This window comes from Brienomyrus brachyistius, chromosome 23 (genome assembly GCF_023856365.1).
Source record: "Brienomyrus brachyistius isolate T26 chromosome 23, BBRACH_0.4, whole genome shotgun sequence".
Taxonomy (NCBI): domain Eukaryota; kingdom Metazoa; phylum Chordata; class Actinopteri; order Osteoglossiformes; family Mormyridae; genus Brienomyrus; species Brienomyrus brachyistius.
In genome coordinates, this window is record NC_064555.1 from 3,317,872 (window position 1) to 3,345,747 (window position 27,876).

General features: G+C 43.5%; 2 protein-coding genes and 1 long non-coding RNA gene across 7 annotated transcripts; 1 reads left to right on the forward strand and 2 right to left on the reverse strand.

Moving 5' to 3' along the window:
• Positions 1 to 2,531: 2,531 nt before the first annotated feature.
• On the reverse strand, positions 2,532 to 14,150 carry grinaa (glutamate receptor, ionotropic, N-methyl D-aspartate-associated protein 1a (glutamate binding)). Of its 4 annotated transcripts, none has more exons than XM_048992485.1 (7): positions 14,005 to 14,150; positions 9,676 to 9,722; positions 7,676 to 8,060; positions 7,157 to 7,272; positions 6,593 to 7,045; positions 5,020 to 5,163; positions 2,532 to 4,116 (listed from the first exon to the last, which is right to left on the reverse strand). In XM_048992485.1, exons 3-7 carry the CDS (start codon positions 8,028 to 8,030, stop codon positions 3,967 to 3,969), a joined length of 1,218 nt encoding a protein of 405 aa, XP_048848442.1. In that variant the 5' UTR covers positions 8,031 to 8,060; positions 9,676 to 9,722; positions 14,005 to 14,150; the 3' UTR covers positions 2,532 to 3,966. The 4 variants fall into 4 exon arrangements, with proteins under 4 accessions (XP_048848442.1, XP_048848443.1, XP_048848444.1 ...); XM_048992486.1 differs by having other exon boundaries at positions 9,659 to 9,722; XM_048992487.1 differs by lacking the exon at positions 9,676 to 9,722 and having other exon boundaries at positions 6,593 to 6,721; positions 6,845 to 7,045; positions 14,005 to 14,148.
• On the forward strand, positions 13,241 to 18,915 carry LOC125718600 (uncharacterized). The gene is made up of 3 exons (XR_007384852.1): positions 13,241 to 13,359; positions 17,991 to 18,085; positions 18,788 to 18,915. It is a non-coding gene; the product is annotated as an uncharacterized LOC125718600 (long non-coding RNA).
• Positions 14,931 to 27,876, reverse strand: mapk15 (mitogen-activated protein kinase 15). Of its 2 annotated transcripts, XM_048992483.1 has the most exons (15): positions 27,708 to 27,876; positions 27,268 to 27,383; positions 24,907 to 25,005; positions 24,594 to 24,623; positions 24,360 to 24,450; positions 22,901 to 23,031; positions 21,874 to 22,037; positions 21,521 to 21,660; positions 20,676 to 20,733; positions 20,219 to 20,356; positions 19,110 to 19,215; positions 18,710 to 18,947; positions 17,926 to 18,065; positions 16,843 to 16,998; positions 14,931 to 16,754 (listed from the first exon to the last, which is right to left on the reverse strand). In XM_048992483.1, exons 2-15 carry the CDS (start codon positions 27,334 to 27,336, stop codon positions 16,563 to 16,565), a joined length of 1,752 nt encoding a protein of 583 aa, XP_048848440.1. In that variant the 5' UTR covers positions 27,337 to 27,383; positions 27,708 to 27,876; the 3' UTR covers positions 14,931 to 16,562. The 2 variants fall into 2 exon arrangements, with proteins under 2 accessions (XP_048848440.1, XP_048848439.1); XM_048992482.1 differs by having other exon boundaries at positions 27,268 to 27,876.

Sequence of the window (27,876 nt, forward strand, 5' to 3'; positions counted from 1 at the left end):
ACTGCGTAGCCTTATTAGCATTTTCGAACAATGTATGGGTTGCAGCCTAGGAAGCAGTAGATCATCTGTTGTTGGATCTAATTCCATGAATGTGGAATCTGGAAAAGGTGTACAGGTTCAAATGATTGCATGCTGGCTGTAGTCACAGTTTTCCTTCCCGGATATCTGGGACTGATGGATTCGTTTTCTCAGCACCTGTTCTGAACCGCGGTGAAGTTGGATTTATATTCGGTATTAGATTCTTGCGGATCATGACAGTAATTCTTTTCAGATTAGGGTCTGATGGTAAAGTAAAACGAGAGGAATATTTCACACTTTTAATTAGCTCCACATTTTCGAACAATATGAATTAGATACAAAGCAAGACGCAAATATCTATCTGCTCACACAAACCGGCCGGAAAACTTAGGGACCGTCTTGAAACTGCCCTGCCGCCCAGAACCCTACTTAATGTGTCCTATAACCGTTTATTAATATTGCAGTTGGATAAATTGTAATAACTCCATTTATAAGCCGATCAGCATCAAACCAAGTTCAATATATTCCTCGGGTCCCGCCTAATCTTTCACACCCTTTTCCACTCCTATAAAAAGGAAGGAAAGCCATTTGTGGTTATTTAATATGGCTGTTGCTAAATAAGATCTTCAGATTGTAACACACAAAGGCAGCGTCAATGACCGGACTGCGGAGCAGCTGGAATGATCCACACAAGAGCTGGAATGAAAGGTAAGACAGTGATCAACAGGTGTGGCTCGTTAGAGACATGCCATCTTTTACTATGCAGCTTATCATTTTACAATTGCCAAAAACGGTATGTGATTTATATTCGATATTCGCTAGTAAGAAATAGTTAGCGAATATCGAATTTAAAACCAGCTTCACAGCGGTCTGTTCTGGGGTGGATCGTTGCCGCTCCCAAGTACTGCAAATGACCGGCCGCATGGCGCTATATGAGAACAAATCGCTTTGGCGGAGTAACAAGAACTAAGATTAGCTGTCTATTTAAAGACTATTAATCAGCTATCATTACGGCATCTAAACGTCTGTTTATAAAACATTATACGCCATAAATCTGTAGCTGGTGCTTTGTTGTATTTTTTTTGAAAATCAAGAACGGTTGTATAATGAACTTTATCAAAATGCTCTTTTATACAGGCAGAAATTAATGCATTTAAACTGAATGATTTTTTCCACTGAGTTTAACACTTGAATAGTAATTGCGAATATTAATATATTTATATTTGTACTCAGGGCTCGAATTACACAGTGGATTTTTTGGGGGGGTTTCACAAGATACATGCACGCGCATACAGATAAGTGCGCGGGAGCACGGTCAATAACAGGTTTCGCCCCGAAATACTGAGTAAAAACACTGCTTGTTTTCTCAATTAATGACTTCCGTTCAAATTCTGCGCCCACTCAATGATGGAGAAGTTCGGGTGGCTACGTAGGTCTAGTAATTCGAGTGCAGCGCCGCCACGCATGGATGGCCACAGCAGGAATAGCAGGAAACTCAGAATTGTGTTAGTGGATTACAGTAACACAAGTATTACAGGTAACATCGAATTTCAAACTACTACAGATAGCTAACCACTGCACCACCATGCCACCCCGAGTTTGAAATCAAATCCACCACAGAGTTTACCATTTTGAGTGTGCTTCTCTGTCAGTTTGAGCAAACAGCTCTGGCAAAAATTGAGACCTCAGCAAAATTTTCAATTTATGGGTGTGCATCTGTGTAAAATGTATTTTTTATTTTTTGCAAACTGCAGCTTCTCACTGATGAAGAGCTTCTTCCTCGCTTTATGGGTCTTCAGTCCTGATTCTCAGAGCCCATTATGAACTGTCTGAATTTAAGATTTTTAATAGCGACCAATAACAATCATTCCTAGTTGTAAACAAAATGCGACATTGCACAGAATCCCAGAATTCATTGCTAAAATCGAACCATTTGATTAGCATCACATGAGGGAGGTTGATGGATTACCGAATAGTTCACAGGTTTAAAAGTTGCAGTATTTGATTTGTTTTGCTGAAGGATAATACCTTAAATGAGATCTTTCCAGTTAAGTGCACTTTCGGTGGTTGTCAGGCTTCTATCGTGAGAGCAGCGTTATAAACTGAGGAAAAAAAGCCTGATACTGGACATCGTGCTGTGAAATGGTTTTATCTTGTAGCTGCTGTAACTTGGGCAACACATACGTTATGGGCATAATTTTTTTTTCTTTATTTTGAGGCTTCCATTTGGAATAAAGAAAATCATTGTAGTTGTACATTTGCAGGCATATACAAATCACCCAGGCATAGTGTAAATATGCCCATGCATGTTTATATGTGTATATACACGCACACAATGTGTTGATGTATACATACTGCACACATCTTAAATTTAATCCATGCACAGCTCAGTTACGGCTAGGAAATCAGCTCAAGATGGTTCACAAGGACCAGGGGACTGATGTGCTGATGCTGAAGATGCGAGAGAAACACCAGTACAGGCAGAAAAATACACAAAACCCAACCAGACACAATCAACATTAACAGTTTTATTTTTAAGTTTTAATGAAAAGCGAACAGCAGTAGAGTAATACAATTCCATCTGAGTAATGCAAATTTACAGTGCAAACAGAACTACAAAGGTAAATATTCTATACACGTCATAACATTAAAGTTATTTATAGATGGTTAAATACAGTTAAAAAAAAATAAAATCGGAGGTATTGAAATAAACACAGGGACTGCTACACAATGCATTATTCTGTAAGTTGGTTTGTTCACTGAATGCTCTAGCAGTAAGACTGTGCTGCGTGCACATGCCGAACCTGGGGGGCGTTAGAGAGCATGCATGCAGGTGGAAATGGTGGGGGAGGAGAAATAAACACTTCATATCCATCTGCATTTAGAAGGGTTACAGGTCAGTGTTGAGAGCATTCAGACCGGCACTAATCCCAGCAACACACAGCATGCTTCAGAATGCCAGAAATGTGACAAGCCCCTTCTGAAGGTACTACTGGTTTTAATCCAAAGTAGCTCCGAAGTTTATGGTATGATCAATAAACAGAAGGGGCGGTACGATTAGTTAAGCAGGTACTGTTCCATTGTTTACACATAGGCAAGTGATATAAATCACCTCACAAACTGTACTAAAACAAACCAAGTAATTTTCACATTTCACACTAGACGACTTATTGTAAAACTAAACAAAAAAACGTTTCAATGTATACATACAGGATTTTTAATGTTCCTTTTTGCAAAGAAAAGAAAACGTCCCCTTTTCCTCTTTAAAGATAGATAAACGCAGTGAAGTTGCATGTTTGTGTGTCTTCCCACAATTTGGCTCGACCCAGTGCATTATTCGGTTAAACTTATCCGCAGGGCATGAGGGACAGAGCATTGCATACGCCTGTGCATTTACAGCTACAGTTTAAAGCAGAGGTGACCACTGGAGGAGGGCAAAGTGTCTATCTGGTCAGGGCTGTCCTCCTAGCCATTTCAGCTGTGTCAAATTGTCATGAACAGCATTTTTAAGTGTGTGGTGGCGCAGAGGAGACCCAGGACACCTACAGAAAAAGGACCATTCCAGGAAGCAGAGACCAAGTCGATACAGGGGCCCCACTTTCTATTCTTTCCTATGATAAATACTGGCCGGCTTAGGGCTTCATATAAACTGAGAATCAAAAGGTCTAGCTGTGCCAATCTCAAAACTAGGCTTTTAAGAGGGAAAAAAAAAACACAGACTGACCCATTCAAATCACCCTGACAAGGAACGTGCATGATAGCGAGCTGTTATTCGGACATCAGAATTTAGTGCCAATATGCCTGTAGCCCAAATGAGGGTTCAAAGTTAAGTGGGGAGTGGGGTCAAAAGGATGCCAAAGAAGCAGACTATGAAAGACGTTGACATTCAGTTGCTTGGGCCTCCTCTTTGCTCCGCCAGGAAGGATGTGTAGGGGGGATAGGGGTGCGTCACTCACGGGTGCGACCCATTATGGCCAGGATATACAGGAAGATGTTGATGATGTCAGTGTAGAGGCTAAGGGCAGCGAAGATGTACTCCTCCGGACTCAGAGCCAGCTTCTTGTTGCCCAGGAGAAGCTGGGTATCCACAGCCAAGAACTGGAAGCGCAAAAACGAGATCAGTCAACACCTCTCATGCTTACACTTTTTGCTGCTCGTTCTCTCCATGGTGTCACCTCTGTCATTTTCTGTCTCACTGCAAAACCACGACCTCACAACGTCTCACTGGCCTCAACAGCATCCAATCAAGTCTCTACTCCTGCTGTTCCATTATATTATCTTTCAGTTTTCGTTAGACTTGAGTAGCTCTTTTACATACATGGTGCTTTATATTGCATCTACATCATCTGGAGAATGAACCTAACCTCCTCAGAGTTACTGTGTCCTGATGGTATCCCTTTCACCACTAAACATAAGGTCCTCATCTCACCCTCCATCCCTGCTCCATCTCCCCGTCCAGCATCCTCACCTCTCTGCTAGTGCATCAGTTTTTCCAGCCCTGAATGTCCATGACTCGTCCAGCTGGCATGTTCTGCTGACCAAGCCAAAGCTCCAACCCTTTATTCCAAGTTATCACCCGTGCCCTGAGTCCCAGCTGACTGCCTCACTCTCTCCAGGCTTCTCAGCCAATTCGACTAAATCTCACAGCGATTTTCTGGCCTTGGGTTTAAGGACGCTGCTGTGAGGCACCTTTGGAACGTGCTACGAGGAAACTCTTAAGTGCTTTGAACATTTTTTTCCATCATGCCCCCTCCTCCCCAGATTAAATGAGCCCAGTTTCCATGGATTGCCAAAGCAGACTGGCTCCCTACCGACTCCCTGAAAACTCTCAGTGGAGCTTGAAAACTGGGCTGCTACCAGCAGACGGAAGGGAGCGTGCTCAGATGTCCAGCTCAACTGGACATCTCTCCAACTGTGCCCACAAAAGGCAGCGCAGTACTGACAAAGATAACAGACCTAAAGGCCCATGGACTGCCTACAACCAAGCCCAGCTTGACTTACGCAGGTGAAGAGCAGGGCCCCCAGCGAGGCGTAGACAATGTGCAGGATCTTGTGGCGGATGAAGATGCAGAGGATGGAGAAGATCATGAGGACGATGAGGCACACGAAGAGCACGCCCCGGCAGGAAGTGAAGTCATACTTGGTCTGTGTCAAGGGACCCGGAAGAAATGATGATAAATAAAAATCTTACATAATTAAATGACTTCAGTCATCTGACATATACATTTTACTTTCAAATTCATAACCAAATGGTTTAAACATCATGCAAATTTTCAAAACATCTACAACAGGATATATACAGAAATCCCGAAGTCACATTTAATACCTTTATTAATACTTTTAAAACCAACACGACTGAGTTACAACTGTTAACTGGCAGCCTTTCTAACTTTTACACTGATGTTGAGATTCATAGCACTACACGCTCTTGGCCAATACAACAGAATTTAAACAGGGAACATGGGTCAACAGAATAGATTTAGAGACTCGGTGATTTTGAACACATCTTGCAGATTATATAAAATGCTAAATAAAAGAAAAGTTCTAACAAACTGGCATTAACTACCTGAACTGGTGATACCACTACAACCAGTGAATGGACTTGAACCTCCGACAGTGATGTAATATCCTGGCAAGTGCCGGAATCTGATGATGTAACCCGGTTTTGTCGTTACCACACGTGAATGACTTAGCGATGTCAGAATCGGGAAATATTGCTTTAAACAGCTCTCCAATTCCTTCGTTAGAGTTCAACGAGTGTCTAGACACCAGAGACCCTCAGCATGCAGCATTGGTGTGGGGCCCACAGTCACCCGGAGATCTGCCGTCTACGTAGCTGTAATGTTGGTTTGAATGGTGGCACTGGTTTGCAGTGGTGTAACAGAGGCAGCGGCACAGAACGCAGAGCTTGATAACTGCTCTCCGCTTCCACGCATTCCAGATTTATGGCTAGTGCATTGAGTATGCAACCGGAGGACGTTAACATCCATCTAAGTGATTTTTTTTTTTTTTTAACAAACCAAACAGCACGCCTACTGCTTATTTCCCACTACAGGCCTGAGCCAGGGTCCTCTAGCCAGTTGTCAGAGATATTGCATTTGCCCATGTCCATGACATACTTGGTGGTCGGAGTGTTTCATAAGCCAGCTAGTATCCAGTTCAGCGGGCGCAAAATGGTTGACACGTTGAACGGCCATTGAATATGACGTCAGCATCATAGATAGACTAACTAGAATGAAGGAGCCTAATGCCACATTTAAATAAAGTTCCGAAACTTTAGCAGATAAACTTTTAAACACAAATGGACTCATAATACCTCATAAAATGGCCTTAATTTTTGCTTATTTGATTTACTACATTTTATTACTTAATTACAATTCTATTAGTGCATGTAAGTGGGAAAGGGTAAAATTCAACATAAAAACAACACATGCAAAGGGCTATATGATATATACAAACAATCTTCGACCATGGCCACCGGGGAAGTTCAAAGTTCATTGCTGTTCCCGTGCACATGTCCTCGCTACACACTGACATCCAAATCGGCACACAGACAGACCTGCTGACTACTGACCTGCAGCGAAAACAGCACCACAGTGAAGCACACGACCACGGTGATGCCCACGGCCATGATGACGGAGTCCGTGTTGTAGAAGCTGGCGATCATGCCCACCATGTAGGACAGGCTCAACGTGAGGATGGACTGTGGGTGGGGGACACAGACGGCAGTCAGCCGTACACACTCACAGCCTCGAATATCAGAGAAATACACGCCAGAATCCCACCCATCAGTAACAGAAGCGAATACAGACGTTTCGGACCATACCAAAGCAACCAAGTTCCAGGGGTGCTTGCGGCGGAACTCCCCACAGCAGCTGAGCACAATGAGGGACACAAAGAAGACGCCGTAGGACACATAGTAGGTCCAGCTGTTTGCGCGCACGAACATCTTGACATCGTCCACAAAAGTGAAAACTGCCACGAAGGAGAAGGTCACAATCAGCTGAACAGTCAGCACCAAGAAGACCTGTGTGGACAGACATCAAGGACCAAGGATATCAGGGAAGCTCCTCACACGTGCAAAGACTTCATGAGTATTTTGTGAACTGCTGTCACCTCTGCTGACGCCATACCTTACCTTGCGGATGAAAGCCTGCCGGATGGACTTATCCTCCCATTTAGAGTCAGTGAAGTCCTCGTTGTCATAGTAAGATGGTGGAACATCACCATGGTAACCTGGACTATTCAGGGGATCTGGGTCAACACCAAAACAAGACGAGTCAACAAAATATCTTTAGTGGTAAAAATCCAAGGAACCAAATTGAGTTTTGTAGTTTTTATTACATGTTCCGCTTTAGATCGCTGCTTTCTTTGGAATATGCATCAGAGAGATGATTAACTGACACATCTGCAAATACACCAGTATTAAAGAGCAACACTATTTACTTTATCGTTCAACATCAGAAGGGAGCTCAACAAGCTATCGATAAAACGAAGGCTAACTAGGAACTCATCAGATATGGGGATAATACACCCTATAGCTTGCAAAAAACATTATGACTTGCAAACCAAATACTTCTAGTTTTTGTACACTAGTATACTGCCCTCCATTGATACACTGGGAGTAGCAGCAGCCCAGGAAAGCAGGGAAACTCACCATTGGGGTCCACTCCGTAACCAGGTTGAGGAGGACCCTGCTGATAAGGATACCCTGTCTGAGGAAATCCTGCCTGAGGGTAAGGACCCTGAGGGTAAGGTCCTTGAGGGTATGGACCCTGAGGGGCCTGAGGGTAGGGCATTTGCGGATAGGGCGCTTGTCCAAATCCAGGCATTCCCTGGGCAAAGTTGGGCTGCCCAAAAGCACCAGGCTGGGGGAACGGGGGCCCTCCTGGGTTCTGTGAGTAGTTGGGAGGGGGCATTGCAAATCCAGCAGGGTTGGGCTGGCCAAAGACAGAGTTATGAAGGGGATTGTCCTCCCCTGCAATGGGGTAACCACTCTTGTTCTGGGACATGGTTCTGTAGGATGATCACCAGTCCGTATGCTGTGGAAAGACAAGACCAACGTATCAGCATAAAATCTGACGAAGCCACGTCCATCCTCAAGACTTACCAAAAAAATGTCTTACTAGTAAACAAAGCATACAGCAAAATTCATAATGTGTACAATTATGTTTATTCCATGAATCCATTTCCTGTAGCTCATTTTACATCAGACCAATAGCCTTTCACGGGGCACAAAGCGGAAGACAGCGGGTGAGATGCTAGTCGCAAGCAACGTAAATTCAGCCAAATTAACCAACTGAAATCATATTTTTGTGCAAACTGAGGAACGTAGTTCACCCACAGGATACCCAGGCAAACTCCACAAAAAAAGCCAGAGCAGGAAGTGAGGGTACAGTACACCATTCCACCATGTTCTACCCTAGTACTTAAGTGACTGGTTTAAAATTAAAACTGAAATTAGATCACCAACCTAATGTTTGCAGCACTTAAAATATTTATAAAGCTGGGTATTTTAGTTGAGTACTTTAGGGAAGGTTAGGGAAGGTATGAGAAAGTCCGGTATCCCACTCAGGGAGTTTCCTGCGTGTCGCACCATGCCTCAGAACACTGACTCTGACTCACAGTACTATGCACTGGATAAGTGCTCACTGGAATGTAATGAGGCATGAAAACGGGAGGACAGGGGTGGAATTTAGGATAAAATTCTGATACAAAATTGTATGTACTATAAATATTAATATGATGTATGGTCATATTCATATGATTAGTATAGTATTAGGAAATACTAATATTATGGTGAATGTGAAGAGATCTTCCTATAGGAACAATTAGCATTATGTATGTTACATAGGTACTGTCCGCCTGCAGTTTGCAGAAATGTATCATCAATTAAAGAAAAATGTATGGAACCAAGTATGGGCACATTTAGATTATATTTCCATTACAAGGCTCTGTGTATGGGAGTGGGGGGAATAAACGAAACACAATGAGTCAAACAGGAGAGCTAAGAGCAACTATAACCTACAGTGTGCAGTGTGTGACTGTATTCTACAGTGTGCAGTGTGTGCATGTGTGACTGTATTCTACAGTGTGCAGATCGGTATTGCCAAGCTAAGAGGCAGATACAATGAGCACGCCCTAACCAGTGACGTCATTAAAGTTGTCTACACCCTACCTAATGCAGTAATTCCCACCATGGGACCCACAATTCTTTGCTCTTCTGCATCTACAGTGTTGTCACTGTATTTTTTTGGAGGTCTGTGCAGGAATACTCTTATGATTATAAAAATCAAGAACCTAAATAGTTCAGTACACCATATACTACAGGTATTTTAGTGACACCAATTAGTCTAACTGCACCATTTAGTCTAACTACATAGTTGTGTTGTGAACTCTATTTGCACCTTACTGCAATATTCCACTGTGACAATTTGACACTGCCAACTTAATGCCATGATCCACAAATACCTTATGTATCCTGTGTTAGTGTTTCATAGTTTGCATATACTGTAGTTTGTGTTGTTATAATGTTGCACTCTACATTAACTATTTATTGTATTGTTACACTACATGGTTATTGCTGCCTGTTAAAGTCTGCAAGAAGGCATTTAAGCAAGAATTTCATTGTACTTTGTACCTGTACATACGACAGACCTTTGAATTCTTGAATGTCTTTAGGATCGGAGGAAACTGGAGTATACCTGGATGGTATAAGAACATGCCAACACCACAGTCATTAATTGTCAATAACAAAAATCATTAAGTATTTCAAAGAAAAGGCCCAGGCCTTTCTAAGAAAGGTTAATGACACAGGTAATTCTATAATGCCAAGCCCTCGGGTTGTAAATGCTGAATTTGTTATTCAAATGTCATAGGCATGAAGGACGTGACTAATGCATGTCAGAAATGACCTTCACGTGACTCAAAATCTTGTTCACTCAAAATATTTTCCATGTAAGCTACAAAGTGTAGACATATATCTCATAAACATTTCACACAACCAGAATGTAAAATTCTCAATTGGCCACACCTGACATCAGTTGCAAAACTCAATGTGTTCCAGGCACCATTTGAATAATCTACTGAACTAAAACTAATGATTAAAAGTCAAGGCACATCCAGAGGTTTGTTTAGACCACATTCTTAAGTACCTTTGTTGAGAACAGATTTCAAAAGTAACTTCTAAGCAATATTTAAGATTTCAGTGCTAACAAAACTAACTTTTATCACCATTTCATATTCTGGTATTTACCTTTACCAATTTATACAAAAATGCGCATGTAAAAGAGAGAAAGATTGCATTTAAATTAAGTCCAGAATCTACTATTAGAGGCTGGCCCCCCATCCTGGGTTGTTCCCTGCCTCGCGCCCATTGCTTCCGGGATAGGCTCCGGACCCCCCGCGACCCGGTGGGAAAAGCACTTTGGAAAATTAATGGATCTACTATTAGACTCAACTATTAGTGATCTCCAAATCAGTTATTACAATTATCAAAGGTGTTTTATCTAATGACATTTTTAGCACATTACAGTCACCCATTAAAGGGCACCCTTTAAACACCAAGTGAATGAAAATTCTATTATTCCAACATTTCATGAAAACTGAAATTCCCTCAGTCAAATATCTGCACCAAGGTCTGACAGTAGGTTAAAAATCCTCTTAGAAAAGCTGACTAAAGGAATTATTCCCTTAGATATGAGCCCTAAACAGATTAGAAAGGGACTTTCCCCCCAACGGCCCAATCACGTAATGCTGACGTCTGCATGAAAGCTGTCCATTGGAAATCAGGCATGCATCATTAGATAAATACTGACAGGCAAGCACAGCCTCCCCCAGTGCCGGTGAGCCCTAAGCACCTGAGATCCTGAGATGACAGTCAGAAGAGCTGATCAGCCTCAATATGGTGACCTGAATTCTGGTGGCCAGAATTTTAGTAAAGTAAGGATATAATCTGACACAAACGATCGTGTCAAACCGCTTACAGTGATCACAGTTATAAATACATATGGATTTTATAATTTAATTTTTTTCCCTCCTCTGATAGCGCTGCTTTCCCTTGCGGTAAACCATCTGCTGCTGGCTAGCTAGCTAAGGCTAACACATGCACAAAGCATGATGGGAAAAAGGAAAATCATTCTCACTCATCACAAATACAGACTCACCAAAGCTTATAATAAACTACCAAAAATGAACCACTTAGATGCAGCAGCAAAACTACAATTGGCTACAGTACTGGACTGCATTACAGCATATTTGAATTATACACAATTAAGTAATTTAATTTGTATATTACTGTAATTTGAAAAGCGTTTGGAACAGCTGTACTGTATTTTGAAAGAATCAGTAAAATTCGCTAAATAACGATGCTGTCCATTTTATTATCTTATATTAATGTAATAAAAATACAAATGTCAATTAGATGGCAATCTGCCTGAGACAAAGAAAAAGAAAAAAATGGTTATAATGATCATCCACTACAGTGACCAATTTCGCCCAGGCAGACGTGATCACCATAAGTGGTTTCCACTGCATTACGATAAATTTTAAAAAACAGCTTAAATACATCATAAGGCATGTGACCCTGAGGCAACAGGAAGTACAATTTTCCAGCTAATACAAAGAGAAAGTATGACACATCTCAGAGTGAAAGTGGAGCTAATTCAGAAAACAAAGGTTCTTTCCCTGAGAATATATTTATAAATGCGGTGCTATGGCAAAAAAAAAAAAAAAAAAAAAGCTTCTTTAAAAGGCCGGTGAAACATTCCAAAGCAAATTTTAGCCCAGCTCTGCTAGTCAAGCATGACAAGCCAATCACACTTGACTGCCCAATCAAGTTGAAAAGGCAGCCATGTCAATCAGTCTAGGACTTTCACTTGCCCTCCTCTATGACACAGAATGGACTTCATTTCATTGTTATGGTTCTGTCAAAATGCAGACAAGCAGCTAGATTCACTTTACATACATACATACATACAAGCCTATGCACCTTTGCTAATTTGCTTTTGGTTTTTGCCTTATTAAGGATCCCACTCTTGCGAAAGGAACTAAAGGGCATTAAGAACTAGGGAATATTTTATACTGAGATTCTGACACCTTCGCAAAGAGTTAATGCAAGATTGTGAAAACGTCTATCAAGCAAGGAGCACATTTCACAGATTAGCTGCCAAGTCAAACAAGGACAGAGTCTTCTAGAAAAACCAATGAAGACATTTACTGAAATACTCTATTCCAATTTAGGAGGAAACTTCAGCCAGAACATTTAAATAATCGGGAACAACTCCCACAGAACCCAGCACCAGAATCTTAAGGGGAGATTTACTGCCTGAATTAAGGAATGCTGACTGACAGTGCAAAATCGTAAATAAAATGGCAACCCCACTAGACCAAAAAAAATGCACAGAGATGCGCATTATGACTACATTCATTGTAGGTGCAGGCATACGATATAAAAAACAGCAACAGCTGCAGACTGGACGACAGATGTTCACATTTTAACCACATGATCACAATCATTTTCACATAAGCAGCTGAAAGCAGGACCGGCCATGATGCATATTAGTTATTTCAACTTCTGTGTGCTTTTTACAGTTCATGCCACACAAAGCCAGATGTCATCTCCGTATAACTCTTACATCGAGAGCACTTGATAATTTGCAGTAGAACAAACATCACACCGCATAACATTGTAAACAGATTGCTTTTGGACTCACACGGAGAAAACGTTTTCTCGAGCAATTTTTTACTGTTGCGAAGTTACCCCATGTGTGGCACTTAATTATAAACTGTCTTTGCTTAGCGAGCTCAAGGTTTAGCGACTTAAGATAAAAACACGTAGCTGTAATTCAATAAATACGGTGTTATCCGATATGTTTGCATGCAACCTTACAGGCTCTCCAATAACTGACGCCACAAGTGGAAGATATTAGCGTTACATCAATGCGACGCAGAGAATTGCGCGTATAGCTTTCAAAGACGTGAGAAATATTGTATAATTAATCCTTAATTCACAGGCACGAATATGCACCGTGCATAGCGGTTTCCCTATGCAGTAGGGAAGCCCTATCCCGCTGTGCGCTATCTAGTACCAGAATGAAACCATGATAAAGAAATAAACAAAAACAGTGTGCTCACGATGGATAATTTAAAAGAACATATCAAATGGCATGCAGTATTGAACCATGCCACAGATATAATGCGATGCGACGCGCTCGCATCGTCCGTCTACAGACGCAGGGAGAGCAACACTGCGGCGTGTCGCCGCCATCCGCTCGGAAACAGCAACACAACCTCAGGCTGACATCGATATAGATGGCGTTTTCCCCACCCTGGAGGGAGAAGGTGAGCCTGGGCGGCCTAGTGGCTGCGGCTGTTGTTTGGTACTGATAAAATACTAATGTAGAATCTTGGCGCACCAACAAGCGGCAAAGAACAACAATCGCAGCAGCGATGCGCACCGCAACATCAGACAAACAGCGTTATTATTATTAGTAGCAGTATTTATACATACAGACCCGAAATAAATATACCCCACATAAACTCCTGTATCCGTTCCAGGATCGCGGTGGCCATCCGGAATTTTCTAACTGCATCACTTGCATCCATCTATGGCTAAAAACACGGACGATCCATTTCACCCACGACACGTTAAGCGTTGAAAGGACAGTGGCCTTGTGCGACTAATTAACACACCCGCCCCCACCTGCCTGGTCGAGATACCCGAGGTTTAACCCAATTTCAGAAGAAACGGCTGCCGTGAGCAAAGAAAACAACGGCGAACAACAGACGGTGGCGGGTCGCCGATCGGGGCCTCCTGCCTCGAACCTCAGTACCGGGTGACGTTCAGCCTCAGCTGCTTTCCATGTCTGAGTCAGCCCGATAACACTGTACGTCGTTCGAGAAATCTCTAGTAGGCAGAAATGCCACTCGCCCCCACCCTGTAAAGACAGACCAACCCGTGAGTTTAAAAATAAAAGGCAAGCCGACCTTTGTTTCACAGTTTCATGGAAATTCCCGTTATTTCTTCGGTCTCCGGTTATCCGGTAGCCGCCTGCTGCCGACAATTCGCTGTATCGGACTGGCGACTCTGCAACAGCCCCTAGCTGGCGCGTCACGCGTCGTCACATGACTGGCAATGGGGCGCGTGGAAGGCGGGGGGGGGGGGGTTCCGCTGTTTGACCCTCTGATTATTAATTCCCTCAGTTTACTAGGGTATATCTAAGGGCGAGAAATCCCTGAGATGTCACTTACACATCCCTTAGAAATCTGACCAGAGCAGACCGTAATATAAATTTAGCAACTAATCCACTCACGGATACGTATATTAATGTATTGAACACTGCATATATGTTCCAGAAATTTCCAGTTCAATCTTTTGTATCCAATGCTTAATCTGGGTTGTATACTTCGCAACAAAAAAGAAAACGTTGTATTTAGGCGTTAGATAGTAGATTGCAATGTGTATGTGTGTGTGTAAATAATTTTAAAATCCACCAGCAGGCCTTCTTCTGCATTTTTAAACAAGTTTTAATTCTTCTGGGGCGTGGTCCATGTTGAAGTGCTTCATCACATTAAGAACAGTTCTCACATTGCCAAAACAGGATAAGTTACTGTAAAATAACTTTACAAGTCATAAGACCCGCTGATAGAAACAGGTGATAGGAGGTTGGGTACAATTTACAGAACCGATTCTATCGAACGTTCGATTAAAATAATCGGTTATGGGGGGGAGGGCACTACATGCTGCTGCACTTTGTAAAACTTTTATTGAGACTGTACTATTATAAGCATGCTGTAGCTTTTTAAATACAAATGAGCAATTATCCTCCAAAAGCCTGATAAAATCGCAGGTACCTAAAGAAATTTGTTAACATTTTGTCTGAAATGCTTCAAATGATAAAAACAAAATCATATACCGTATCTTTAGTTTATTAATGTGTAGAATGCGTAGGCTTTAAATTATATTGTTTGCCTCAGCAAACGCTGTTCACAAGGGCTCTAACCAAGGGGATACGTTTCCCAAAAGCACACAGTTGCTAAGAACGTTAGCAGCTTACATAGCTGGTGCCATATGCAACTGAACGATTCCAGCTAAGCTGCTAACGGGAGATTTTGTGAAACGTACCCCGATACTTTCGAGCAGCCTTTCGGTACCACCAGAATAGGTAAAACTCGGTGAGATTCGGGTCCTAGGAGCCTCGCCAAGTAACGCCCAACTGGCCAAACTACCGAGTAATGTTGTCGATTCACGAACGATTCGTTCTTAAGAACCGGCTTTCAGTAATTCGGTCGATCTTAGCGAACGAGGAGTTAGAGACGCTGCATAAACCCAATAGATTACGGTATGTGGAAGGGGTATTAATTTGTCAGATATTTTTAGAATGTAATACTTCTACATTTAGAACAATTTTTTGGTTTATATTTTGTTTAGATTTGACAACAGTTTCGGCCGACTCACTGAGAAGAACCGGTTCCAAACAACGTTTCGTTCACGAATCGACTAGAAACCCTTTGTTCTGTGGAAACAGTGCGTCGATTTTTTTTTTTTAACCAAAAGCAGTCGTTTGACTTAGACCGTCACCCTTCGGATGTCATTAATCACGTTTAACTGCATTTCATCGTAAAGTGTGCGGATCTTAAGTAGCCTGCACATGAATAAGAGATGAACTTTACTCAGTTTTTTTCCTAATGAAGAAGTAGAGGTGATCTTGCATTTAAGCAACATACGAATGTGATAAAGGGCCACAGACCGCATGTTTCAAATTACCCCGTGACCAACAGTTCGTTGCAGCGCCTTCCTCTTTCCTTTTCAGAATGGGGACAGACAGCAGCTACCTGTCCTTAACTCGTGCAATTAAAAAAATTATAAATACCCCGAGCAAATCCACCATTGTTTTTTTATACCTGTTGCTCTGATTTTTTGTAGTTATTTGAAACTTCCAAGTTATGTTGTGATCTTATCTAACCTTTTCAAGATATTAATTATTATCAAATGTCTGTTGTATTAAGGTTATATAATACTACCGGTTTTAACGAATTATGAAACGAGTTTTGTTTTAATAATTACCTAAATGGCCATATCAGGCCATTTTTTTAAAGCGCTGGGATGGTAAAATGAAACACCCCACAACTCTGACGTCATCTTACAGGCTAAATTGTCCTCTTTAAAGAACAGCTCTTAAGAGTGGCGTGTTTAGTATGAGAGATATGAGCAAAAACATTGAGGATAGACTGATTTAAAAATGTTTTTTAAATTCCTTTGGCAAACAAGATCTGCCCATCTCAACCAAGATCTGTTTGGAGGTGACAAAATGTTGTGGTGTGGTGTGTGGTCTGAGTGTGACCCGCTGAAGCGGCTCTGCTCTTTATCCCCCTTCAGGGTTGCAGAGAACATCCACAGTGCTATACTCTTGTTAGCAGGCTTCAGTCTGGAGCTCTGCATTTTGTGATGAGTTCCTGCCCTTCCATCTTTGATCGTCGTCCTATCCACTTCTCCCATTTTTCTTTGCCGCCTCTCCATGCCTTCGCTTCCACCGTTTCGATGCTCACTGGGTCTGCCGGTTCCTCAGCAGGTTCTCCAGTTCACTTTTGTTGATGGTGCCGTACGCTTGGGAGTAGCTCCCCAGTTTAGCCCGGGGGTCTCCCGATGCCCCTACGTTGGACTGGCTCTGGAAGACTTTCTTACTGAACCTGGGAGGTGGCCGTACGTCTCGTGACTGGGCTGGCGATCTCTGGTTCTGTCCCGAAACATGACGAGAAGTGCATGCATTAGGGAGCCGATCCGGGGGAAATTATTGGGGAGGGGCCGACGTGATTGGTGCATACCAGGCGGGCAGAGGAGACTGCGATGCCAGACGCAGCGGGCTCGTCCCTTCTCAGCAGTGGGTTGAGCTGGGGTCGTGTGAGCGTCAGAGAGAAAGATCGCGTGCGGGACATGGGGGAGGAGCCACCGCATTGCCATGGATCTGGGGCAACAGAGGGCTGGGGAAATGGTGGGGTGGAAGGTGTAATGCAAGCTGAGTCTTCAGTTCACCGCTCTTTCTACTAATAAATGAAAAAACAGCATGACAATTTTCATTACTCAATGAATGATTAATTGTTCTTAGCTCTTAAACATTTACTTAAGCACATACTGCATAAATACAACATTCATTTTGTATACGTTTCACAATTATATATCTAAAGGGCAGTTAAGATAGAATGTACCGTCCTACAAATGTCAACATTACAGATAATCCAGAATCAATAGGAGCAGAGGTGGAAAAACAAACGATAAAAGTGATGAAGAATTGAGGTGTTGGTGAAAAGTGAAACAGCCCACGGCAGCATGGAGGGCAGCTACTGAGCCCAGTGTGGGCGGCAGACTCTCCTGGGACCAAAGTGGCTACCTTGGGGGGGTGATCCAGTAAGAGCAGGATCCCCTGTGACATCTAAAGTCACATGGTCAGGGATCAAGAACTTCAAGATATGCGCAGGATGAAATCTGGAAAACGTGCCATTATATATTGTGCTTGGAAAGACATGGGTCCAGAATTCATCCACACAGCCAATCAAAACACTGCATATACTCCAATGACATTCTTAGTAGGAGGGATTTCTACACTGTAACCTAAGTGTAAGGAAAATGGAAATGTTGTGTTTCACCTCTATAGCAATTCCACTTTTAAACATGGGCTAAAAAGATAGCATTACTGCAATTAAAAGGTGTGCATGAGAGAATGTGTGTGTGCATTCTTCACATTATTATTTTATGACAGGTGGGTTTGTATACAGCCCTTACCACTACACTCCATTAAACACAACAGTGTGCAATCACAATAACTGAAATTAAACGGCAGCTGCGTAAGCGGGTAACTGCATGCAGAGTGCTACACTCACGTTCCAAACAAACAAAAAAGCCGGACTCACTGCGCTGCCGTTGGCGCCCTCTGTTGGTCGCGTGATTACACTCTCCTGATATTTGTGTTCCGCAGGTGGTTTGCTGGCAGCCACAGCTCGTTGGAGGCAGGGCTGCATTGCTGTGTTGGAGACTGGCTTGATCACACCGTCTGAAGAGCAATAACAAGGAGTAAGAGCAAAATGAAAGGTCACCTGATATGATGGCAGAAAGCAACATGCGGATCATTCCAGAATAACTTGACGTAAACAGTATTAATTTGAAACCAGAACTTACTTCCTCTTCACTACTAAAGTTACCACTCAGAGAGGTTATGATCTCAATGTACCTCTTCCGTTCCAGATATATCATCAGTTCAAAATAAGAATACAAGAATTATGCCAAATGAAATGTGTGTGTGCGTGTGTGTGTGATTGCCCGCTGTGTAAAACCCTAACCCTAACCCAATTATCGTGACAGTATCGTGAGGATCAGGTGTCCCTGCTCTCAAAGGGGCTGTCTGTATAAAAGGCTCTGCTTGTCTTCTGTTTCACGCAGCTTTTGTCACCCCATTCATTAGTCAGCAATATTTTATCTAAGCGATTTATATTTTAACCCTTTATACAAACCGATATCGAACTGGGGCAGTTTAGCTACAGGTAACACAGTCAAGGGTTCGATACTATGAGCCAGTTCATATACTCTTCCCTCTACATGTCTAATGTGACTGACTGGCGTTTTGATGTGGTTGCTGTCGAGTGCTGTGTGGACGTCCTCTGAGGGTGACGTATGGGACAGCGCGAAAGTGATACTCACTGGGGATGTGTGTTATAGGGTTGTAGGTGGTCTTGCTCGCTTCGGGGCTGACCGAGGGGCTCGTCCTCTCTTTGGCAGGCTGGGATTTGGGAGGCTCCTTCTGCCTGTCCTGCACCTTGCTTTGTCTGGTTGCCTCCTCATCTTGGGGCCTGGAGCCACCACCTGCTCTGGACTCCTCCTTCTCCTTCTGCTGGGCCCGGCGCTGCATGCGAAGGCTGGTTCTCCGCTCCAGGATCATCTGACATAGAAGCGGGTCGATACTCTTATCCAGCAAGGCCAAATCCTTCCACCAGCCTGTGTTTGACACCTGCCAGCTATTTTTATGTACAGAAGAAACCATCGCGCCCAGATAACACCAACTCCGAATCACAATGCACACACTGCGCTCTGGCCAGCATACATCGTATAACTTATTGCGGTACTGCGTCACAGACAGCTGGACGTCGTCATCCACTGGCAAGACCACGTCGAAGTCCAGACTCGGCTCCTTGGCTGGGTTGTGGAACCTGCAGGGGGACGGAGAAACAGGAGGAAAGGACACATGAGGGTATCTCAGGACTACTGAGAAGATACCAGCGCTCCACAACAGCACATGATACTAGCAGGTGATACATCTGACTCAGCAGACAGAGATAATCCACAGCACTGAGAAAGTCATGAGCAACACACAAGTAAATACACCCATCTACCCATCTATCCATTTTCTGTACCCCTCCTATTCAGGGTCATGGGGCCGTGGAGCTATGGTCACATGGTCCCAGAAGCTATGGTCACATGGTCCCAGAAGCTATGGTCACATGAGTAAATACATAGAAACCTAAATAATTTTAAACTGGGTTTTTTTTTGTATTGCAACTGTAAGGACAGTCTAGCGGCCTACAGATAATACAGGAGAAGTCTAGTAATTTCAAATTGTGTTGCCAGGTTAGGGAATCTTATACATGCACAGTATTTGATGCAGGGTATTATGGGAAGGTTTAGGCTGCCCTTAGGCAATTCGAGGCTTTTCTCATCGGCGCTGCAAGGGTGGGATTCATTACAGGCTAAGCTGAGATACACTTGTAAATCTATTGTGGTTACATTTACAATATACTTGTTATTACACATTGATATGACTGACGCAAGCCACAATTTCAAGTATAACTTTACAATATAATTAAATTTCATTGAACTTAAGATATTTAAATAACATTTTCATCTGACCAGTAGGGGGTGCAATCGCACCCCTGGTAAAATCATCTATCCGGCTGGCAGTGTAATCTGCTTCTTGTTAGAAAGCGTGTGTATGGGTTAGTTATTGACCGAGTTGAAAGGGAAACCCTTAGTATTAAGTAGATGGGCAGTATGGCGACTCAGTGACCAGCGCTGTGGTCTCACTCCCTATACTTATTAAGCGCATAAGCAGATTTTGGATCCCCCCCTCCACTTCTGGAGGTCGTCACTACTCCTCTACAGCCAAGCTCCCTCCACTATCTCCCCACCTATAATTCCTGGGGTGCTCCATCCCACCTGGAAACGTAGGGGTGTTGTAGGGCCTGTTCAGCCGTCATTCTCTTGTCAGGGTTGAAGACCAGCAGGCGTTTCAAAAGGTCCAAGGCATCTGGGGGCACGGAGGACGGCAGCATGTCCTCTAGAGGAACCTGTGGCCTAGCAGCACCAACAACAGCCAAGAACATGCACTCAGAATTAAAATTATTACTCAAACACAGTGGGGTAGCACAGTGGCCTCACAACTCCGAGGTTGGGAGCTGGAATACCACCTCCACCGGAGCTTGCATGTTCTCCCTATGTCATTCAGGATTTCTCCCACTGTCCAAAGACATGTAGTTAGACAACCGGCACATCACTGCACGTGTGACGGGGTGCATGCGTGTGCCTTGTACTATGTTAGCAGCAGCACCCGGGATGCTAGTCGACGGTAATGTTCTCATGAGCCATCAAAGGAAGGTCACAGTGTCCGACTCACCGTAGCAGCATCCTCTGGATGACCGAAGAGCCATACTCTGACTTAATGGAGCACACATCTGAAAAACAAAATGCCATCGCAATTAATTTTTTTTTGCCTTGTCAACGTTTTTGGATTATAAACTTCTTCGTAATATGACGCCTGCCCCATGTCATTGGCCCAGGTCCTGCTGAATTCCCTGTGAATCTAAGGCTGAGAGGCACATATTATAATCCAAAGCAGACTGCAGTCGATTTTGCGTGTCAGCGGTCCGGCGTTGAATTTTGGTGCCAAACACAGATTGACCCAAAGCTCCAGTGGCAGTTTTCTAAGTGGCTTTCAAGCAAATGAGGAGCAGCACTTCTGATGCACATAACAGTGGTTTGTATGAATGTTTATAGTCGGCATAAAACGAAGCCAAAAGCTTGAACAAACAAAAAGCAAAACAAAGCCAAAAGCTTAAACAAAAAGCAAAACAAAGCCAAAAGCTTAAACAAAAAGCAAAACAAAGCCAAAAGCTTAAACAAAAAGCAAAACAAAGCCAAAAGCTTGAACAAACAAAAAGCATGTAGGCCAGTCAGCAAAACTGATTTGTTAAAACAAGAATAAAACAAAAATATAAACTTTCATGGCTTTAACTGAAAGTTACTCATGAATTCACTTGTTGATTCAGTAACGTTAGCCAGCAAAATTCAACAGGTATGTATAAATAATGCTGTTACAGATTGCCTGAAGAACCTGCTTATCAATTTCTCCAGAAACCTCCAAAACTTTAGATTTTACTCTCATTGAAACAACTTGATAGAAACATCCAACCCCCAAAGGCCTTAATAGTCCCCGTGGTCCAGGGTCACATGGGGACTAACCTTCTGGCGTAGGGTGTGGGATGGTGCTCATGATCCTTTCGATCTGATTGATGGTGGAGGTTCCCGGGAAGAGAGGCTTGCCCAGCAGCATCTCACCCAAGATGCAGGCCACGCTCCACATGTCCACACCTTTTGTATACCTGCAGGACAGGAGCACCTATCACTGCATAGCATTTACTAATGGGAGGCCAAACAGTCTGTAATGGATTATTATATACCGGTAGTGTATACCGGTATAACAGTAATGGATTATTATATACCGGCTTTGCAGATAATCTGCATGACCTGGACAGTAAGGGAGAAACTTTCCAGGCCGATCTCCCCAGTTCATGGAGAGGGAGCTTATACCGTACCTGGAGGAGCCCAGCAGGATTTCGGGGGCTCGGTACCATCTCGTCGCCACGTACTCGGTCAACGCGGGGTTCCCAGCATCTTCCTGGATCTGATAGAGGGAGCGGGCCAGGCCGAAGTCACACAGCTTCACGGAGCAGTCTGTGTCCAGCAAGATGTTGGAAGGCTGGAAACAAAGAGACGAAGACAAGATCCTAGATCATCATGAAATATCTGGACTAAGGCCAATTCATACTTAGCTTTTCTGTGTGCGCTTTCGTTGCAGACTAGGGGATGTGACGGAGGTTTGTCATCGGGGTTTGGTTCAGGGCACGAAGCCATGATTATTTATTTTTTTTGCCTGGTAGAAATTCTGCACATCGGAAATTGAAAGTTTCCAATAGGCGGCAGCACTGACTTTCACAGATCAAGAGGTCATTTCAAGGAAGAGTAGAGGAGGAATAGTTGTTAGCACTGTAGTAGCTACGGAGAACAGATGCATTAGGAGGCACAGAGAACACGCATATCTAATATTTCACACTATCCACACATTATACTGCGGTATGCAGTATTTTCCAACGCAACAGTACTCTGACATTTTGAAATCATGTCATTAAAATTCACTGAGTGGTGGGGGGGGGCAGGTCCCAGCCTATTATATATAAGGATTTCATCTGACTAGTAGGGGGTGCAACTGTCATAAGGCTTTGAAAATACTGAGGTCCGCTGTATTACTTTAACGCTGTCCAAGCCTAGTAACAATTTTAAAACTTCATAAACGTTTAACCCATTTCACTAAGCTGACTGTATTTGTTGTTTTGCAATGCATCTGCCCTCTGATGCAATATCACCGCTGCGGTGGTGTCTGGTGCAATATCACCGCTGTATGCGTGCACAGACCAGGACTATCTACATCCAAGGACAAATAAACGATGCCCTATCTGCGGGCTGGAAACACACATACAAAAGTGAAGTAAGAACTGGTTTTTATGGTCAGCATTCTGCCAACGGCCCAAATGCAGCTACCATATTTACACATTTTAAATTTACCTTCTGATCCCTGTGGATCACGTTGCCGGAGTGCAGGAACTTGGTGGCCCTAAGCACCTGGTACATGATGTAACGCTTGTGAATGTCCTTCAGAAGGTTTCCTTTCTTAATCACCATGTGCAGGTCTGTCTCTGCGTGGGGACAAGAAGGGGACAGCCATTACAAGACAGCAAGACCCGACTGCCGTAACAGATAGGCGGCGATTACACATCACCACACCGTCCTGCTATCTGGAGCCGATAGCAAAAGCAAGTGATGTGCAATCATTAAGATAACATCCATAAAACAAAGAAGATGTACAAAAGCGAATGCAGATCATGTCGTTTCTGGTTAATTCATACATTAAGTAAGAGCGTGCTACTACACCATTATGTGCTTACTGAGCAAAGTATGTATTACATTGCAGGTGGTGCAAGCGAGTTAAAAATATGGAAGATGCATCATTTGGATGAACAATGCAGTCAAAGAGCAGGGACAGTGTCCTCCTGGCTGGGTGGGGTTAGGGGCAAACAATCACCTCTCAGCAGCTCAGTGACAGCTGGTGTAGCTAAAACTGGAAAATGCCTGAATGCACCATCTCTTTAGACCTAAAGGTCTGTATAGCGCCTCTTGTGGCCCATAGGACATGACATTATGAATTCAAGGTAATTCCTGTTATGCGACCATGTGATATGATATTTGATTCCATTGACCTTATATCCTGCTAACGACTACAAGGCTCTTCAGAACCTCAACATCTAACGCTCAGTCTGTAGAGACATTCCGCTGGTCTCTGACATGTCTGAGAAGAGAGAGAGAGAGAGACACTGCCAGCTATCACTGCATCATGCTGCAATGTTGGCCGAGTCACAGAGGGCGTAAGCGCGGACTCGGCAGCCTCCGTCAGGCCGTAAGCGCGGACTCGGCAGCCTCCGTCAGGCCGTAAGCGCGGACTCGGCAGCCTCCGTCAGGCCGTAAGCGTGGACTCGGCAGCCTCCGTCAGGCCGTAAGCGCGGACTCGGCAGCCTCCGTCAGGGCGTAAGCGCGGACTCGGCAGCCTCCGTCAGGGCGTAAGCGCGGACTCGGCAGCCTCCGTCAGCTGGCCAAGGTGGCTCACGCCCTTCGGAAACTGCTGAACCTCCGACTCTCAGTATCTATGTGCACTTTCCGGAAGCGTGTTCTCAGCTCAGTCATGCCCACTGCACTGCAACCACGACACTGCAAGTATTACAAAAGCTGGGATGCAAGAGAGTGTATCTCAAGCTACGTGGAACTTGAGGAAAATGATGGCTGCACATAAGATGTAAAACACACTCAACAAACCAAGGAGTCATATTTGCACTTAACGTACATGATCGAACAAAAATCGAACATACAATAACCCTATGCACAATTCAAACTGCCAACAACGAGGCACAATAACTCAGAGAACCTCTCACCCCCCTTAGCATCACCAACCATCCATAATAAGCATCCTCACCCATGAATTCAAACACCAGGTAGATGTCTTTGTCATTCTGGGCTCTTATTACATTAAGCAGCTTGACGATGTTGGAATGACCTCCAAACTCCTGAGAACAAGCAACAGCAAGTCAATTTCACCAACACTCCAGGGGAAAACCATCCAACATAACACTACATCTGTGTGTGTAAGGCCTACACAAGGGTATTAATTCAAAACCTTCATGTTGTGCATAGGGATTTAACTTCTTACCTGCAGGAACAAGATTTCACGAAACGTCCTCTGTAGATTGAATTAATAAAAACAATTAGACAAAGCAATAAATTCTGCTGCAAAAATCTAAGGATCTGAACATGTCACTTTTATCCTTTTCTTATAGTACCGCAGTCTGCAAAGGATCAGAATGTTTGCTTGGAAGATCACAGTGCCGACACCTTTTCCCAGACCCATAATTCTTTGTTTGATTCCCTGTTTGTGGTGTCATACCTAAAAGAATTTTCTTCCAAACCACCCCACTGATTTTTGTGTTTATATTTGCATTACATAATACCCCCATATCCCTTACTTGAGCATCAGTCCTGTTCCGAAAAGCATCAAATATCTTTTTCACGGCCACAACTTCTCCTGTTTTGCGGTCGACGGCCTTCCACACAATCCCGTAGGCCTGGAAGAGGGATGGGGTGGGAGGTTGGGGGGTCACAGGGAGAATACGCAGGCAGATCATACAGCTATCCCCAAGGCCAGCTGTGGACACTAACAAGCACCATGTGACATTGACAGTATATAAACATCGTTGCTAAGCGACCCTGAATAGGTCCAATTATCAGTGACACAGAGGAAAAAAATAGAGGGAAAACCACAGAGCAGGGGAACGTTAACACACACATCACTGGGGGTGACACCAGCGGTGAAGGTTAGAGCGGGGAGGCAAAAAATAGCTGCCTTTCTCTGGGGGCAGTGCTCATTCCAGTGCTCATTCCAGTGCCGAAAGCCTTATCAGGTTATGCTGTGCTGAGTCACAGCTCCAGGTGGACAAGAGCAATTAAACTGCCTGTGCTTCGTTTAATAAAAACTGGATAAGAATCTAATTAAACCGACAGGCTGGATGATTAAATTTCATGCATGCATTTATATTTAAACCAACTTGATTTGTCCATATACAAGACAATGTGGTGTGTGTGTGTGTGTGTGTGTGTGTGTGTATGTAACACTAGGCCTACACAAAATTCACTTTGGTATATAGCATGGTTTTCAGTTCACAGTTTAGTGCAATTTCAGTACAGCAGGAACATAGAATTCCTTTTGAAAGTGTTTATTAAAACTGCAGTTAGGAACAGCTGTAAACCGTCAACATGTCATATTAACAAGACCTAACTGATGCTCTTTTGCACACTAAAAATATGTAAAATACATAATTTTTTTACAAGACTGCAGAATAACAATCATAATAAATTAAATCCCTTGTCGTCCACCACTGAGTCGGTCACATATCTATAGAGATAAACACCCCTATAGCCATTGTTATTCTTTTAGACCTGACTGAGTTTCCTGGGAAAAGTACCTTAAACGCCACAGAAACCTAACTTGCGGAAACAGTCTCTGCCATGGTCCGCTTATACACACACTCAGATGATGTCGTCTCTAATGAATTAGCACGTCCGGTGCCTTTCCAGCAACACATCAGAGTTCGGTATAACATAGCTGACAGAGTCATGGTCGTATCAACTACCGTCTCTCCAGGGTTGGTGTAATTTATTGGGAAATCAAAATGTTCCAAAAGTAGGCCTATTGATTTAAGTGACATGGGAGGGTCTTTGGGTTCTGCAGCAGTCACCGTAACCAAGTTAAACCCAAAATGATGTAATTGAACAGCGCACAACAATGTGTACCATTATAGATATGTCGTCCCTGGAAATGTAAAGAAAATCCACAATCAGAAGGGAGTTTGTATAAAGGTAAGGGGTTGAGAAATGCCCGTTCGGTCTACACCCAAAATGCTACAGATTTTTCCCACATTCTTAAATACCCAAACAGAGTGATTAGGTTCGGCAAATCCCATTTTTTTCAGTCAGCAGACTGATTACACAATACTGAGAGTGTGACGTTCGAATCCAAAACAAGGATTCTCAGTGGTTTCTTTGCAAGCGTACCAGTGTTCTGACGAGTTGAGCTACTTTGTCGAGTTAGGCTACCGTAGTGCTAATCGATAGCCCCAACTCTAACCCTTAGATTAACCCTAATCCCAAAACGGTGAAACTGCACATGCGCAGAAAGGCTCGACAGGTAGCTCAATTTATCAGAACAGCGGCTCATATGTTCTCTGCTCCCCCGTTCTCTGACAGGCAGAGGGCATTCTGCAGCTATTACCATTATATACAGAAGCCTGTGCGACCAAGTTAACGGCTACGAAACTAGACACCACCTTAGTACCTCCATATGGCCAGAAGAATCAGCTCATGACCACCTGCCCCATTTACAGTCAGTCATGGGCTCTCCCCATTGACATGTATGTGTATAGTTGAGAGTTAGACACTGTGTGCAAATACAGGCCGGGACTGTGGGCCTGCGGTTTGTGTAGGTAGCATGCGTGCCTTTTAATGGGGCGACTCTTGCAGAAAAAGTTTTAGAAGGACTTCCTTAAAGAAATGTTTCATTTATATTATTTTCTCCCTGTATATGCGGAAACGACACAATACTCGTGATTATAAATGCATATGCATAACCTCAAAGATTTCTACATGGTAAACGTTTATAACAGCTGGTTAACTCTGCTAGGTCAGCAACCTCGCGTCACCAGTGCGTTAACTACCTGATGTACACACAGCATTTATTAAATGTACATAGAAGAATGACCTATGTCCCCATAAAGACAAACTTTCCACATATACAGTGTACGTGTTAAACATCAAGGACCCGGTAGACTTACCCCCTTTCCAAGTCGGCGCTTTATTTCATACTTTTGGGAAATGTGCTCCTCCACTTCAGCGACGTTCATGATGCCGATCGTCGTTGGGTCTTGGTGTTTATTATTATGAGGGCGATCTGGCAGATTAAGTAGCAGACAGTGCAGTGCTAACTTAGATTCAGAGACGCAAAGAGTGTCATCTCTGTCACACGGGCACAAAGCAAGGGGCCGGTGCACAAGAGCCGCATTTTACGCCGGATCTGCGCGGCCGCTACCTGCTGCAGACCCGCCACGCTGACGCTGCTGGCGACGGATTAAGTTCCCGGTATAAAAATCCAGTTAAACTAGCTGTGGTATGCATAAAATCGATTGGACCATTTCTGTTCAAATAAAGGAAGTTATGATCCACCGCTTTCGCCTGAGGCTCGGTTTGCTTGTAACTAGTTTATTGACTTGCTCACCGGGTTAGTTACTGATCAGTCATCGCCATCGGGCGCTTGGACGCCTGCCATTTCACCTCTAGTTGCATTTGAATAGTCTAATAAGTTGTTGGAATGGTAGTGTTTGAGCTTTCGAGACAGTGCACTATGGTCGGGGTTCGGGTCCCCCCGTTTGTATGCTGGGTGTAAA